The sequence below is a fragment of the Triticum aestivum genome, chromosome 2D (genome assembly GCF_018294505.1).
Source record: "Triticum aestivum cultivar Chinese Spring chromosome 2D, IWGSC CS RefSeq v2.1, whole genome shotgun sequence".
Lineage (NCBI taxonomy): Eukaryota > Viridiplantae > Streptophyta > Magnoliopsida > Poales > Poaceae > Triticum > Triticum aestivum.
Window position 1 is genome coordinate 636343551 of NC_057799.1, and position 16711 is coordinate 636360261.

A 16711-nucleotide genomic window follows, 5' to 3' on the forward strand; every position below is an offset into this window, starting at 1 on the left:
ATCCAAAATATATTCAGCACATTTAAAGAGCAAATTTCCAAAGCAGATAGCTCTACAGGATTTGGTGGGCGGCAATAGGGGGTCAGAGCTTCCTCAGGACTGCGGCGGCTAGATATGGGAGGAGAGGGGGGAGGGGGCTGGAATTGCTACGGGTTTAGGGTAATAAATCGGGGGGTTTTGATAAGAGAGGCGGGGGAGCAGAGGAGCAGATTTACAGGAGCCAGTAGGATAAACTACGACAAACCGTCAAACCTACACGCGTCCAGTCGCAAATGGAAAGCAGCAGCAGCACATTTAAAGAGCAAATTTCCAAAATACTCAGCACATTATGACAATTAAACGAGTGGGTCGGCAGAATCGCCAATCAAATAGCAGTGATGTTTTAGCTCCTAGCCAACACAACCCACCAATCAATCAAACATCTAAGCAGTACCGCTCAGAATTGCTCGACGAACGGATTTAAGGTGAGACAATGGAGCGCAAAATGTGCTCGCTTTGCTGCGCAGACACTAAAGTTCATTGCAGAGCATAGCCCTAATTTCCAAATACCCACATGGCCGCAAAAGGGAGCTCTACTGATCGACTCACACCCCAGTACCATGAGAGCAGGTAAGAAGCTCTACTGATTCCACTCAGACCAGTACCCTGAGAGCAGGTAAACTATGCAAGCATCAGATTTCCAGCATGCTCCCTAATAGTATCATAGGACCATTACACGGATCAGATTCTCTAACAAAACTGTCAATTCAGCAATCAATCAATCACACCAATTAATCAAATCAATCAGAGCAGCAAGCAACTCAATTGTTCGGTCAACGGAAGGAAAAACGAAGGAAGGCAGGAACGAACCTGTGCTCGTCCTCGGTCCAGGCGATCCCCTTGCGGCGCTCCTGCTCGGCGGACTTGGACGAGCCCTTCTCCCCGTGCCCTCCCCCTCCTCCGCCGCTCTTCTTCCCGCCCCCGCCCCCGCCGCCGCCGCTGCCCCCAGCCCCCCCGCCGGAGCCCCCCTCGTCGCCGTCGCCGGCGTAGACGAGCAGCGGCACGCGGCCGGCCTCGATGCCGTCCACGTCCTCCACGAGCAGCTCGTAGTGCCGCCGGACCTCCTCGGGCGTCTTGCCCTCGACGGCGTCGGCTATCTTGTCCCACATGGCCTCCCCTTCCTCCTCGTCCACCGTGGCCAGCGCGTTCTCGAACGCCTTCTCCTGCTCCCGCGTCCACCCGCCGGCCCCGGCGCCGGACCCCTCCTCACCCCCGCCGCTGCTGCTCGCCTCTTCCGCCGCCATGGCCGGCCGCGGACCTGTTCCCCGAGCGAAAGAAGAGGAAAAAAGCAACCTTGACAGCGCTCCGCGGGGCTCGCGGGGCGGCAGTCGGCCGGACGGATTGCGGCGGCGGGATAAGGAGTGGGGGACGGGGGGAGGAAGGTCGGGAGGAAGAGGCGGATTTGGTGTCGCTGCGGGCTCGTGGGGAATAAATCGGGGGTTTCGCGAAAAGGGAGAAGGGGGGGAGGCGGAGGAAGGAGGGAGATCTACCGCCGCCGCCGGAGGAGGATTTGTTACCGCGGGGTGGGGCGAGGAAGGAGATATTTTTCCTTTCACCGCGGCGCGGGGGCGGGGCAGTGACTGCGGTGTCGGGCCTCCCGTGTCTCTGGGGGCAGTGGGAGTGGCGCGGGGAGGAGGAAGGAGACAAGCGGGGCGAGGCTGGCTGTGGCTCCTGCCTGGTGGCCGCTGGCGACGCGGCGGCCGGTCTTTTTTTCTTTTCTTTTCTTTTCTTGCTCGTCGGAGGCGCCGCGGCGGCCGCCGGATTTTATTGTGGTCGTGGTTAATGGCCGCCTGAACGTGACTTGATCGACATATAAATCATTTCCGGTTTTAGAAAAGGGTGATTACTACGTCGAGTATGTGTGCATGTGTCGCATTTTTTGCAAAACAGGCTTTCGTCTCGCTTTATATTATAATCAAACAAATCATAACATCCATATAACAAGTTCACGCATGAAAGAAAATAATGAATCTATTGAGGCACCAACACACATATGCAAAAAAATGCAAAGGGGGAAAGCCGATACAAGGCTCTATGGAGCCGACGAATCAATGGCTAGGAGGCGAAGAAAGTCGACGTTCTGCCGCAATCAGAGAATCCGTCGTGTCGTCTAGCCGATTTCTGTCTCATGAGCTTAGAGAGCGGGTGTTAGTGCTGCAAGAAGGCCTGAAATTTGAACATAGGGTCGTTGGCACGTCATAAAAAAGACCCGCTCGATGACCGTCTTGTTACGCTTTGTACAAAGGGTTCAGGTCATCGTCGCGAACACTAACAAGAAGAGGCGTCTCCTCCTCCCGGTACGGTTGGCCTGAGTTTACAGGAAGACAACAGGGTTCGATCCTGCCACTCAGGCCTAGAGCCTCACGGACAAAACTTCAAAGTCAGACACGATAAGCCGAACCAACAAGAAAGAACCTTGGCAGGGCCAAGTGTTAGGAAATAACGTCGGAAGTGTCCGGCAGCACCGCGGGAGGGCCACACGCCCAAGATACAGTCTCCTCGGGGGAAAAGGTTTGTCGGAACGAAATGTTCCAACTCCCATTATAGGCGGTGGAGGTAATAAAAAAGCATCGGGTTCATGCATATCACAAAAAGATCAGGGGACTCGGCGCGAAGCGAAAACCTACCAAGCCATGGCTTCGGCCAGAAGAGGACTCTTTCTCCATTGCTTATGGAGACGCCGAGCCCAAGAATAAATTCATGTTTTATCGAGTAGAGGGACTTCCAAATCTAGGAACTCTTCATGTGATCGTAAGCGAGAAAAGGGTAACTCTTCAAGTATTCACTTTACTAAGCTGCAACCATATGTCCACGACACCCATCTCAGCATAAGGGTCACATTCATGCGGTGGGATGCGAGAATACCTAGACCCCCTAGGTCCTTACGTAAGCAGATTTCAGCCCACTTAACCATATGGTATTTTTGGCGCACATTGGTCATCTGCCAGAAGAATCACGATACATCCCTATCAAAGGAGCTATGCACCCCTTTTGGCAAGTATACATCCTCATAATATACATGGGAGACTACAGTGACAAGAGTCGATAAACATGGATTTACTCCCTTTGGAAGTGAATCTCCCATGTCACGGCTCCGTCTTGGACACAACCCGCTGCATAAGCGGGTCAAAGTCCCGGATCAGAAGCAACGGACCAGGATCCTATAATCAGACAACAGAATCCCCATGTATGCTATGAGGAAGGACGACAACCTATAAATAAGGTTGTTCGTAATCCGTTGTTCATCCGCGGGTGAATACCTCATGACACTAGTAGAAAAAGGCCCATTTGTCCCGGTTCCAGAGGCCCATTTGTCCCGGTTCGCTTACGAACCGGGACAGATGGGGCTCCACGTGGCCGCTGCGGCTTGCCTAGGCAGAAGGGCCTTTAGTCCTGGTTGGTAACACCAACCGGGATCAAAAAGCATCCACGCGTCAGCAGTTCAGGGGCTGGGGTTTTTGTTTTTTTAAGTGGGGGGGGGGGGTTGGGGTTTGGGGGTTTGGGGGGTTTTGTAGGGTTAATTTAGGGGTTTCATATATTGTGTTAGCTAGCTAATAGAGAGAAGTGACCTCTCTTATCTCCGTGCTTGGTCGACGCTACATACTATACGTATAGAGAGAACTCACGACACGCTAGCTAGTAAGCAAATGAAGGAAACCATTAAGTACACAAGATCGTCATGAACATATACAGATAAAAGTGATCGGCCTCCTCCTTCTCCGAGAGATTGATCGAACAACAAGTTTTCGTATATCTATCTGACGCTACTAGCTACATATATACAATATAAAATCTCTTACAATCCCTAACATCTGAAGTCAAGTTCCACATGGTATTCTCTGGATTTATTGATGACGTGGTCAAGAAAGAATCCCGCGATTTCCTCTTGAATTGCTTTTATGCGATCTTGTGGTAGGAGATCATCCCGCATCTTCTAGATCTAACTCGACACAAATGATGGTAATAAAATAAAATTGTGAATAATTTTGCTTACGCACTTCATATTGTTTTTCAGAGTAGCCCCGCTTATTGTTGGCCGTCTCGTTGTAGATGAACTTGCAAACGTAGTATCCACAGAAATCATTCCCGGCTTCCTATCACAAGCACTTTACGAGAAATAGGGGTCAATCAAACTAATAAGCAAGCATGCTAAATGGTACTGATGAAACTAGCTAGAATCAATGGGAGATGCGCGGAACTAGGTAGTAGTACTTACTTTTGGGTGTTTAAATTCAGCTCGGTCGGCAGTCCCGGAGAAATTGCAGTGAACTCTTTCCAAACCCTGGCAGACAAAGAAAACAACTACTTGATATCAGGAAATGAACAAAGTTGCCGATATGGTGCGATAATGATCGATTGAACTTACTTCTGGAGCATCTCAGTCATGTTCGTGTTGGAAATATGCCCTAGAGGCAATAATAAAATGGTTATTATTGTATTTCCTTGTTCATGATAATTGTCTATTGTTCATGCTATAATTGTATTAACTGGAAACCGTAATACATGTGTGAATACATAGACCACAACATGTCCCTAGTAAGCCTCTAGTTGACTAGCTCGTTGATCAATAGATGGTTATAGTTTCCTGACCATGGACATTGGATGTCATTGATAACGGGATCACATCATTAGGAGAATGATGTGATGGACAAGACCCAATCCTAAGCATAGCACAAGATCGTGTAGTTCGTTTGCTAAGAGCTTTTCTAATGTCAAGTATCGTTTCCTTAGACCATGAGATTGTGCAACTCCCGGATACCGTAGGAATGCTTTGGGTGTACCAAACGTCACAACGTAACTGGGTGGCTATAAAGGTGCACTACAGGTATCTCCGAAAGTGTCTGTTGGGTTGGCACGAATCGAGACTGGGATTTGTCACTCCGTACGACGGAGAGGTATCTCTGGGCCCACTCGGTAATGCATCATCATAATGAGCTCAATGTGACTAAGGAGTTAGCCATGGGATCATGCGTTACGGAACGAGTAAAGAGACTTGCCGGTAACAAGATTGAACGAGGTATTGGGATACCGACGATCGAATCTCGGGCAAGCAACATGCCGATGGACAAAGGGAATTGTATACGGGATTGATTGAATCCCCGACATCGTGGTTCATCCGATGAGATCATCGTGGAACATGTGGGAGCCAATATGGGTATCCAGATCCCGCTATTGGTTATTGGCCGGAGAGGTGTCTTGGTCATGTATGCATGGTTCCCGAACCCGTAGGGTCTACACACTTAAGGTTCGTGACGCTAGAGTTGTTATGGGAAATAGTATGTGGTCACCGAAGGTTGTTCGGAGTCCCGGATGAGATCCCGGACATCACAAGGAGTTCCGGAATGGTCCGGCGGTGAAGATCGATATATTGGATGAAGGGTATGGGAGTCCGGAAGTGTTCCGGGGGTACCAGGCTATGGCCAGCATGACCGAAAGGTGTTTCGGGAGCCCCGGCAAGTGTTGGAGGGCCTCATGGGGCAAAGGGGAAGGGGCAAACCAGCCCACTAAGGGGTGGTGCGCCCCCCACACCCTTTCCCACGTTACTTGGGGAGGTGGGGCGCCTCCACCTGGCTTGGGAGGCAAGCCTCCACCTGCTTGGCTTGGGGGGCAAGTCTCCCTAGGATTTTCCCTAGGGAGATCCAATCTGCTTGGCCGCCGCCCCCTAGGGAAACCCTAGGGCGCCTTCCCCTCTCCCCTTGCCCCTATATATAGTGGAGGGGTGGGAGGGCAGCCACACCTCTTCCCTGGCGCAGCCCTCCCTCCTCATACACCTCCTCCTCCTCCTCCATAGTGCTTAGCGAAGCTCTGCCGGAGAACCACGAGCTCCATTGCCACCACGCCTTCGTGCTGCTGGAGTTCTCCCTCAACTTCTCCTCTCCCCTTGCTAGATCAAGAAGGAGCAGACGTCCCCGGGCTGTATGTGTGTTGAACGCGGAGGCGCCATCCGTTCGGCGCTAGATCGGATATTCCGCGATTTGAATCGCTGCGAGTACGACTCCATCAACCGCGTTCTTGTAACGCTTCCGCTTAGCGATCTTCAAGGGTATGAAGATGCACTCCCTCTCTCTCGTTGCTAGCATCTCCTAGATTTATCTTGGTGACACGTAGGAAAATTTTGAATTGTTGCTACGTTACCCAACAGTGGCATCATGAGCTAGGTCTATGCGTAGATTCTATGCACGAGTAGAACACAAAGTAGTTGTGGGCGATGATTTGTTCAATTTGCTTGCCGTTACTAGTCGTATCTTGATTCGGCGGCATTGTGGGATGAAGCGGCCCGGACCGACCTTACACGTACTCTTACGTGAGACAGGTTCCACCGACTGACATGCACTTGATGCATAAGGTGGCTAGCGGGTGTCTTTCTCTCCCACTTTAGTTGGATCAGATTCGATGAAAAGGGTCCTTATGAAGGGTAAATAGCAATTGGCATATCACCGTTGTGGCTTTTGCGTAGGTAAGAAACGTTCTTGCTAGAAACCCATAGCAGCCACGTAAAACATGCAACAACAATTAGAGGACGTCTAACTTGTTTTTGCAGGGTATGCTATGTGATGTGATATGGCCAAAAGGATGTGATGAATTATATATATGTGATGTATGAGATTGATCATATTCTTGTAATTGGAATCACGACTTGCATGTCTATGATTATGACAACCGGCAGGAGCCATAGGAGTTGTCTTAATTTATTGTATGACCTGCGTGTCAATAAAAAACGCCATGTAATTACTTTACTTTATTGCTAACCGTTAGCCATAGTAGTAGAAGTAATAGTTGGCGAAACAACTTCATGAAGACACGATGATGGAGATCATGATGATGGAGATCATGGTGTCATGCCGGTGACGAAGGTGATCATGCCGCGCCTCGAAGATGGAGATCAAAGGCGCAAGATGATATTGGCCATATCATGTCACTTTATGATTTGCATGTGATGTTTGTCATGTTTACATCTTATTTGCTTAGAACGACGGTAGCATAAATAAGATGATCCCTCACTAAAATTTCAAGAGATGTGTTCCCCCTAACTGTGCACTGTTGCGAAGGTTCGTTGTTTCGAAGCACCACGTGATGATCGGGTGTGATAGATTCTAACGTTCGCATACAACGGGTGTAAGCCAGATTTACACATGCGAAACACTTAGGTTGACTTGACGAGCCTAGCATGTACAGACATGGCCTCGGAACACAAGAGACCGAAAGGTCGAACATGAGTCGTATAGTAGATACGATCAACATGAAGATGTTCACCGATGATGACTAGTCCGTCTCACGTGATGATCGGACACGGCCTAGTTGACTCGGATCATGTATCACTTAGATGACTAGAGGGATGTCTATCTAAGTGGGAGTTCATTAAATAATCAGATGAACGTAATTGTCTTGAACATAGTCAAAAGGTCTTTGCAAATTATGTCATAGCTTACGCTTTAGTTCTACTGTTTAAGATATGTTCCTAGAGAAAATTTAATTGAAAGTTGACAGTAGCAATTATGCGGACTGGGTCCGTATACTGAGGATTGTCCTCATTGCTGCACAGAAGGCTTATGTCCTTAATGCACCGCTCGGTGTGCTGAACCTCGAGCGTCGTCTGTAGATGTTGCGAAACATCTGACATACACGTTTTTGATGACTACGTGATAGTTCAGTGTGTAATGCTAACGGTTTAAAATTGTGGCACCAAAGACGTTTTGAAACGTCGCAGAACATATGAGATGTTCCAAAGACTGAAATTGGGATTTCAGACTAGTGCCCATGTCAAGAGGTATGAGACCTCTGACAAGTTTCTTAAGCCTGCAAACTAAGGGAGAAAAGCTCAATCGTTGAGCATGTGCTCAGTTTGTCTGAGTACTACAACCGCTTGAATCGAGTGGGAGTTAATCTTCCAGATGAGATAGTGATGGTTCTCCATAGTCACTGCCACCGAGCTATTAGAGCTTCGTGATGAACTATAACATATCAGGGATAGACATGATGATCCTTGAGCAACTCGCGATGTTTGACACCGCGAAAGTAGAAATCAAGTAGGAGCATCAATTGTTGATGGTTAGTAAAACCACTAGTTTCAAGAAGGGCAAGGGAAAGAAGGGATACTTCATGAAACGGCAAATCAGTTGCTGCTCTAGTAAAGAAACCCAAGGTTGAACCCAAACCCGAGACTAAGTGCTTTTGTAATGAGGGGAACGGTCACTGAAGCAGAACTACCCTAGATACTTGGTAGATGAGAAGGCAGGCAAGGTCGACAGAAGTATATTGGATATACATTATATTAATGTGTACTTTTACTAGTACTCCTAGTAGCACCAGGGTATCAGATACCGGTTCGGTTGCTAAGTGTTGGTAGCTCGAAATGAAAGGCTACGGAATAAACGGAGACTAGCTAAAGGTGAGATGACGATATGTGTTGGAAGTGTTTCCAAGGTTGATGTGATCAAGCATCGCATGCTCCCTCTACCATCGAGATTGGTGTTAAACCTAAATAATTGTTATTTGGTGTTTGCGTTGAGCATAGACATGATTGGATTATGTTTATCGCAATATGGTTATTCATTTAAGGAGAATAATGGTTACTCTGTCTATTTGAATAATACCTTCAATGGTCTTGCACCTAAAATGAATGGTTTATTGAATCTCGATCGTAGTGATACACATGTTCGTGCCAGAAGATATAAGATAGTAATCATAGTACCACATACTTGTGGCACTGCTATTTGAGTCATATTGGGATAAAACGCATGAAGAAGCTCCATGTTGATGGATCTTTGGACTCACTCGTTTTTGAAAACGATTGAGACATGCGAGCCATGTCTATTGGTATATATGAAGAAACTCCATACAGATGGATCATTTGGACTCACTTGATTTTGAATCACTTGAGACATGCAAATCATACCACATGGGCAAGATGACTGAAAGGCCTCGTTTTCAGTGAGATGGAACAAGAGAGCAACTTGTTGGAAGTAATACATTTGATGTGTGCAGTCCAATGAGTGCTGAGGCACGCAGTGGATATCATTATGTTCTTACTTCACAGATGATTTGAGTAGATGCTGAGAATATTTACTTGATGATACACAAGTCTGAATTATTGAAAGGTTCAAGTAATTTCGGAGTGAAGTTGAAGATCGTCATGACAAGAGGATAAAATGTCTATGATATGATCATAGAGATATCTGAGTTACGAGTTTGGCACACAATTAAGACATTGTGGAAATTGTTTCACAACTAATACCGCCTGGAACACCATAGTGTGATGGTGTGTCCGAACATCATAACTGCACCCTATTGGATATGGTGCATACCATGATGTCTCTTATCGAATTACCACTATCGTTTATGGGTTAGGCATTAGAGACAACCGCATTCACTTTAAATGGGGCACCACACAATTCCGTTGAGACGACACCGTATGAACTATGGTTTAGAGAAACCTAAGCTGTTGTTTCTTAAAAGTTTGGGGTTGCGACACTTATGTGAAAAAGTTTCAGGCTGATAAGCTCGAACCCAAAACGGATAAATGCATCTTCATAGGACACCCAAAAACAGTTGGGTATACCTCCTGTCTCTGATCCGGAAGCAAAAGGGTTTGTTTCTAGAATCAGGTCCTTTCTCGAGGAAAAGTTTCTCTCAAAAAATTGAGTGGGAGGATGGTGGAGACTTGATGAGGTTATTGAACCGTCACTTCAACTAGTGTGTAGCAGGGCACAGGAAGTTGTTCCTGTGGCGCCTACACCAATTGAAGTGGAAGCTAATGATAGTGATCATGAAACTTCGGATCAAGTCACTACCAAACCTCGCAGGTCGACAAGGATGCGTACTACTTCAGAGTGGTACGGTAATCCTGTCTTGGAAGTCATGTTGCTAGACAACAATGAACCTACGAGCTATGGAGAAGCGATGGTGGGCCCGGATTCCGACGAATGGCTCGAGGCCATAAAATCCGAGAGGATCCATATATGAAAACAAAGTGTAGACTTTGGAAGAACTACTTGATGGTCGTAAGGCTGTTGGGTGCAGATGGATTTTAAAAGGAAGACGAACAATGATGGTAAGTGTCACCATTAAGAAAGCTCGACTTGTCGTTAAGATGTTTTCCGACAAGTTCAAGGAGTTGACTACGATGAGATTTTCTCACTCGTAGCGATGCTAAGAGTCTGTTGGAATTATATTAGCGGTTACTGCATTATTTATGAAATCTTGCAGATAGGATGTCAAAACATTGTTTCCTCGACGATTTTCTTGAGGAAAGGTTGTATGTGATACAACCAGAAGGTTTTGTCAATCCTGAAATATGTTAACAAGTATGCAAAGCTCCAGCAATCCTTCTAAGGACTGGAGTAAGGATCTCGGAGTTGGAATATGCGCTTTGATGAGATGATCAAAGATTTTGGGTTTATACAAAGTTTATGAGAAACTTGTATTTCCAAAGAAGTGAGTGGGAGCACTATAGAATTTCTGATGAGTATATGTTGTTGACATATTGTTGATCAGAAATGATGTAGAATTTCTGGAAATCATACAGGGTTATTTAAAAAGTGTTTTTCAATGGAAAACCTGGATTAAGCTACTTGAACATTGAGCATCAAGATCTATAAGGATAGATCAAAAACGCTTAATAATACTTTCAAATGAATACATACCGTGCCAAGATTTTGAAGGAGTTCAAAATAGATCAGCAAAGAAGGAGTTCTTGGCTGTGTTACAAGGTGTGAGTATTGAGTAAAACTCAAGACCTGACCACGGCAGAAGAGAGAGAAAGGACGAAGGTCGTCCCCTATGCTTTAGACGTAGGCTCTACAGTATGCTATGCTGTGTACTGCACCTGAAGTGTGCCTTGCCATGAATTAGTCAGGGGGTACAAGAGTGATCCAGGAATGGATCACATGACAACGGTCGAACTTATCCTTAGTAACTAGTGGACTAAGGAATTTTCTCAATTATGGAGGTGGTAAAAGAGTTCGTCGTAAAGGGTTACGTCGATGCAAACTTTGACACTAATCTAGATGACTCTGAGTAGTAAACCAGATTCGTATAGTAGAGCAGTTATTTGGAATAGCTCCAAGTAGCACGTGGTAGCTGCATCTACAAGATGTCATAGAGATTTGTAAAGCACACATGGATCTGAAAGGTTCAGACCCGTTGACTAATAACCTCTCTCACAAGCGAGATATGAACAAACCCCATGGTTGTTGGATTCATTACAATCAGATAGCGATGTGAACTAGATTATTGACTCTAGTGCAAGTGGGAGACTGTTGGAAATATGCCCTAGAGGAAATAATAAAATGGTTATTATTGTATTTCCTTGTTCATGATAATTGTCTATTGTTCATGCTATAATTGTATTAACTAGAAACCATAATACATGTGTGAATACATAGACCACAACATGTCCCTAGTAAGCCTCTAGTTGACTAGCTCGTTGATCATTAGATGGTTATGGTTTCCTAACCATGGACATTGGATGTCATTGATAACGGGATCACATCATTAGGAGAATGATGTGATGGACAAGACCCAATCCTAAGCATAGCACAAGATCGTGTAGTTCGTTTGCTAAGAGCTTTTCTAATGTCAAGTATCGTTTCCTTAGACCATGAGATTGTGCAACTCCCGGATACCGTAGGAATGCTTTGGGTGTACCAAACGTCACAACGTAACTGGGTGGCTATAAAGGTGCACTACAGGTATCTCCGAAAGTGTCTGTTGGGTTGGCACGAATCGAGACTGGGATTTGTCACTCCGTATGACGGAGAGGTATCTCTGGGCCCACTCGGTAATGCATCATCATAATGAGCTCAATGTGACAAAGGAGTTAGCCACGGGATCATGCGTTACGGAACGAGTAAAGAGACTTGCCGGTAACAAGATTGAACGAGGTATTGGGATACCGACGATCGAATCTCGGGCAAGCAACATGCCGATAGACAAAGGGAAGTGTATACGTGATTGATTGAATCCCCGACATCGTGGTTCATCCGATGATATCATCGTGGAACATGTGGGAGCTAATATGGGTATCCAGATCCTGCTATTGGTTATTGGCCGGAGAGGTGTCTCGGTCATGTCTGCATGGTTCCCGAACCCATAGGGTCTACACACTTAAGGTTCGGTGACGCTAGAGTTGTTATGGGAAATAGTATGTGGTTACCGAAGGTTGTTCGGAGTCCCGGATGAGATCCCGGACATCACGAGGAGTTCCGGAATGGTCCGGCGGTGAAGATCGATATATTGGACGAAGGGTATTGGAGTCCGGAAGTGTTCCGGGGGTACCAGGCTATGGCCAGCATGACCGAAAGGTGTTTCGGGAGCCCCGGCAAGTGTTGGAGGGCCTCATGGGGCAAAGGGGAAGGGGCAAACCAGCCCACTAAGGTGTGGTGCGCCCCCCACACCCTTTCCCATGTTACTTGGGGAGGTGGGGCGCCTCCACCTGGCTTGGGAGGCAAGCCTCCACCTGCTTGGCTTGGGGGGCAAGTCTCCCTAGGATTTTCCCTAGGGAGATCCAATCTGCTTGGCCGCCGCCCCCTAAGGGAAACCCTAGGGCGCCTTCCCCTCTCCCCTTGCCCCTATATATAGTGGAGGGGTGGGAGGGCAGCCACACCTCTTCCCTGGCGCAGCCCTCCCTCCTCATACACCTCCTCCTCCTCCTCCTCCGTAGTGCTTAGCGAAGCTCTGCCGGAGAACCACGAGCTCCATTGCCACCACGCCGTCATGCTGCTGGAGTTCTCCCTCAACTTCTCCTCTCCCCTTGCTGGATCAAGAAGGAGGAGACGTCCCCGGGCTGTACGTGTGTTGAACGCGGAGGCGCCGTCCGTTCGGCGCTAGATCGGATATTCCGCGATTTGAATCGCTGCGAGTACGACTCCATCAACCGCGTTCTTGTAACGCTTCCGCTTAGCAATCTTCAAGGGTATGAAGATGCACTCCCTCTCTCTCGTTGCTAGCATCTCCTAGATTGATCTTGGTGACACGTAGGAAAATTTTGAATTATTGCTACGTTACCCAACAGTTCGCATACTCCTGGGGATCTTTTCGTCTCGAGTCTAAGATGGTTACTAGTCCCTCCTCAAGCTTAATCTCTAGGAGAATAAAGTGGTAGCTGCGCACGCATGCATAACTCATCAGTTACATTTCTATAACCTCGAGTAATAAGGGAAACCGAATGTGCACAAGATAGTAACACTCACTTGAAGTTGTAAGGAAAGAGTATTTTATCTTTGCTTTGATTTTTGAGCAATGATTGCAGCAAGTTGTCCCCGGTATTTGCGACTCTGTTTTTAACCATCCATTCATGTATTATATTTGGGTTAATGAACCCAATGTCATAGATTTGTGCTTTTCTGCATTCGACGATCTTCAATCTGCATAATATAGTGAGGATAATTATATATACATGCAATGAAAGAGCTGAGCTATATATATAGAGACTTAATTACAGAAAGTAGTACTTACAGACAGTAGCAAGCCATGAGTGATTTGTCGAGGGCCTTTAGATTGTAGAACTGGAAAAACTCATCAAAATCAACAGTTAACAGTTCTTGTCCAATGAAGTCGTGGTCCTCTTTAATTCTCATCGACAAAGCATCCTTCCCAGACTCCCTGCAGGTTTTCATATACCATTGATGGAATCTTCGCATCATCGTTGTTAGAGGAGGACTTCCATCTTTGACGAGAGGCTTCCCGTACTGGTATTTTAATTTGTCCACCTCCATTGTATCAAAATGTGCATCGTCGGGCAGGTAATCACCAAGATTGGTACCGGGCACCATCCCCGGCAGATTTGCGACGATGTTGCTAGACACCTTGAGCGAGGGGCACGATTGGTTCTCCTATTCTCTGAGCTGGGGAATTTCTTTCCCACTTCTTCGATCTGCTATCCTTTTGTCACTTGAAGTAGTTCCTGACCGTCGCGCATCTTCATATGTCTTTTTAAGATAGCGGACATGGTTGTCATTGGGCGGAGGCGGTGGTGGTCGCTTCAGGGCATTGATAGTGCGCTTCAGTTTCACCAGATCTATCTTCTCTTCCGGAGGTGGAAGTTTTATAGCTCTTCGCGTTTCAAAGAAGTCCTTCACTTGGGCTTCACAGATCTTCGCGTTTTCCTTCTCGGTCATCTCATATGGTAACTTCTCTACAGGCTTGAGCGATGGACCGAATATGTATTGCCTCCCGCCTCTGACTGTACTGCTAGACGCCGGAGCGGCGGCGTCTCTCTTCTGTTGCTGCTGACAAGTTGTAGAAGGAGGCGGAGTGCTCCGATGCGCCGGAGCAGCCGGAGTGGCGGCGTCTGGCTTCCGCCGTTGCTGACTAGCCGGAGGAGGAGGCGGGCTGCTTGGATGCGCCGTAGCAAGCGGAGAAGGAGGCGGAGTGCCGCCTTCATGCGCCGGAGAAGGAGGCGGAGTGCCGCCTTCATGCGCCGGAGAAGGAGGCGGAGTGCCGCCTTCATGCGCTGGAGAAGGAGGCGGAGTGCCCTGATCACTTGCCGGAGGAGGATGAGGAGGAAGCGGAGTGCCCTGACTCGCTGGAGGAGGAGGAGGAGGTGGAGGCGTCTAGTTCGGAAGCTTGATGTGCTCCTTCCGCCATAGACATGGAGTCTTCAGAGCAAGACCCAACTAAGTCTCCCCTTCACAGGTAGGGTGGTCAAGCTCTAGCTCCTCAAATCCCTATGTTATTTCATCCTCCATCACAACAGCATATCCTTGTGGAATCGGACAACAGTGAAAAGTTGCGTCGGGTTCAGGAGGTGCAACAGAGCTGACAACCGCCTTGACTTTGAGGTTCTGCCATTGCGTCATAAGATGGCAATGTTGAGCCTCCGTGATAGCATCCACGGGGTAGCTTGGAGTCGTGAAGTCAGGCTGCTGAACGATCTCGGTGGAAGCCACACTGCTTCTCTGCTGAGATGGTGGGGTAGCTCCGGCAGGTCGCTGGTTGTCAACTTGTTCCTCTAGCTTTCGTACCCTTGCATTCAGCTTCTGCAGTTTGCTCTACTCCACTTTCCTCCTCTCCCAAGTTTTGTAACCGCCTGCGACGGGAAACCCAACCTTCCACGCAACGGAGCCTGGCGTGCCTCGTGTTCGTCCAGGGTGCTCAGGATTCCCGAGGGCCTCTGTGAGCTCGTCGTTTTCTCTGTCGGGAACGAACGTCCCTTGCCGCGCTGCGGCGATATATTTCTGAAGCTTCTTGACGGGTATTTGGAGTTGCTCGTCCGTCCAAACGCACTTCCCTGTTTCAGGGTCCAAGGTTCCCCCAACCCTGAAGAACTGATATGTCTCCAACGTATCTATAATTTTTGATTGCTCCATGCTATTATATATTTTGTTTTGGATGTTTAATGGACTTTATTATACACTTTTATATTATTTTTGGGACTAACCTATTAACCCAAGGCCCAGTGCAAATTGCTGTTTTTTTGCCTATTTCAGTGTTTCGCAGAAAAAGAATATCAAACGGAGTCCAAACGGAATGAAACCTTCGGGAGAGTTATTTTTGGAACAAACGTGATCCGGAGGACTTGGAGTGGACGTCAAGAATCATCGAGGAGGCCACGAGGCAGGGGGCGTGCCTACCCCCTGGGCGCGCCCTCCATCCTCGTGGGCCCCTCGTGGCTCCACCGACCTACTTCTTCCTCCTATATATACCTACGTACATCGAAACCATCGAGGAGCACCACGAAAACCTAATTCCACCGTCGCAACCTTCTGTACCCATGAGATCCCATCTTGGGGCCTTTTTCGGCGCTTTGTTGGAGTGGCATCGATCACGGAGGGCTTCTACATCAACACCATAGCCTCTCCGATGGTGTGTGAGTAGTCTACCACAGACCTTCGGGTCCATAGTTATTAGCTAGATGGCTTCTTCTCTCTCTTGGATCTCAATACAAAGTTCTCCTCGATCTTCTTGGAGATCTATTCGATGTAACTCTTTTTGCGGTGTGTTTGTCGAGATCCGATGAATTGTGGGTTTATGATCAAGATTATCTATGAACAATATTTGAATCTTCTCTGAATTCTTTTATGTATGATTGGTAATCTTTGCAAGTCTCTTCGAATTATCAGTTTGGTTTGGCCTACTAGATTGATCTTTCTTGCAATGGGAGAAGTGCTTAGCTTTGGGTTCAATCATGCGGTGCTCGATCCCAGTGACGGTATGGGAAACGACACGTATTGTATTGTTCCCATCGAGGATAAAAAAGATGGGGTTTATATCATATTGCATGAGTTTATCCCTCTACATCATGTCATCTTACCTAATGCGTTACTCTGTTCTTATGAACTTAATACTCTAGATGCATGCTGGATAGCGGTCGATGTATGGAGTAATAGTAGTAGATGCAGGCAGGAGTCGGTCTACTTGTCGCGGACGTGATGCCTATATACATGATCATACCTAGATATTCTCATAATTATGCACTTTTCTATCAATTGCTTGACAGTAATTTGTTCACCCACCGTAATACTTATGCTATCTTGAGAGAAGCCAGTAGTGAAACTATGGCCCCTGGGTCTATTCTCCAGCATATTAATCTCCCATCAACAAGCTATTTCTATCGCCGTTTATTTTGCTTTCTTTACTTTTAGTCTTTATCATAAAAATACCAAAAATATTATCTTATCATCTCTATCAGATCTCACTTTTGCAAGTGGCCGTGAAGGGATTGACAACCCCT

The 16711-nt window shown here is 47.2% G+C and overlaps 1 protein-coding gene across 1 annotated transcript in view; it reads right to left on the minus strand.

Moving 5' to 3' along the window:
• LOC123055197 (transcription factor SRM1) overlaps window positions 1-1721 on the minus strand; it is a 4882-nt gene extending 3161 nt beyond the window's left edge. The window contains exon 1 of the mRNA XM_044479178.1: window positions 850-1721. Coding sequence (XP_044335113.1) covers window positions 850-1283 — 434 coding nt within the window. The 5' untranslated portion in view covers window positions 1284-1721. The remainder of the gene's footprint in view (window positions 1-849) is intronic.
• Window positions 1722-16711: the final 14990 nt, after the last annotated feature.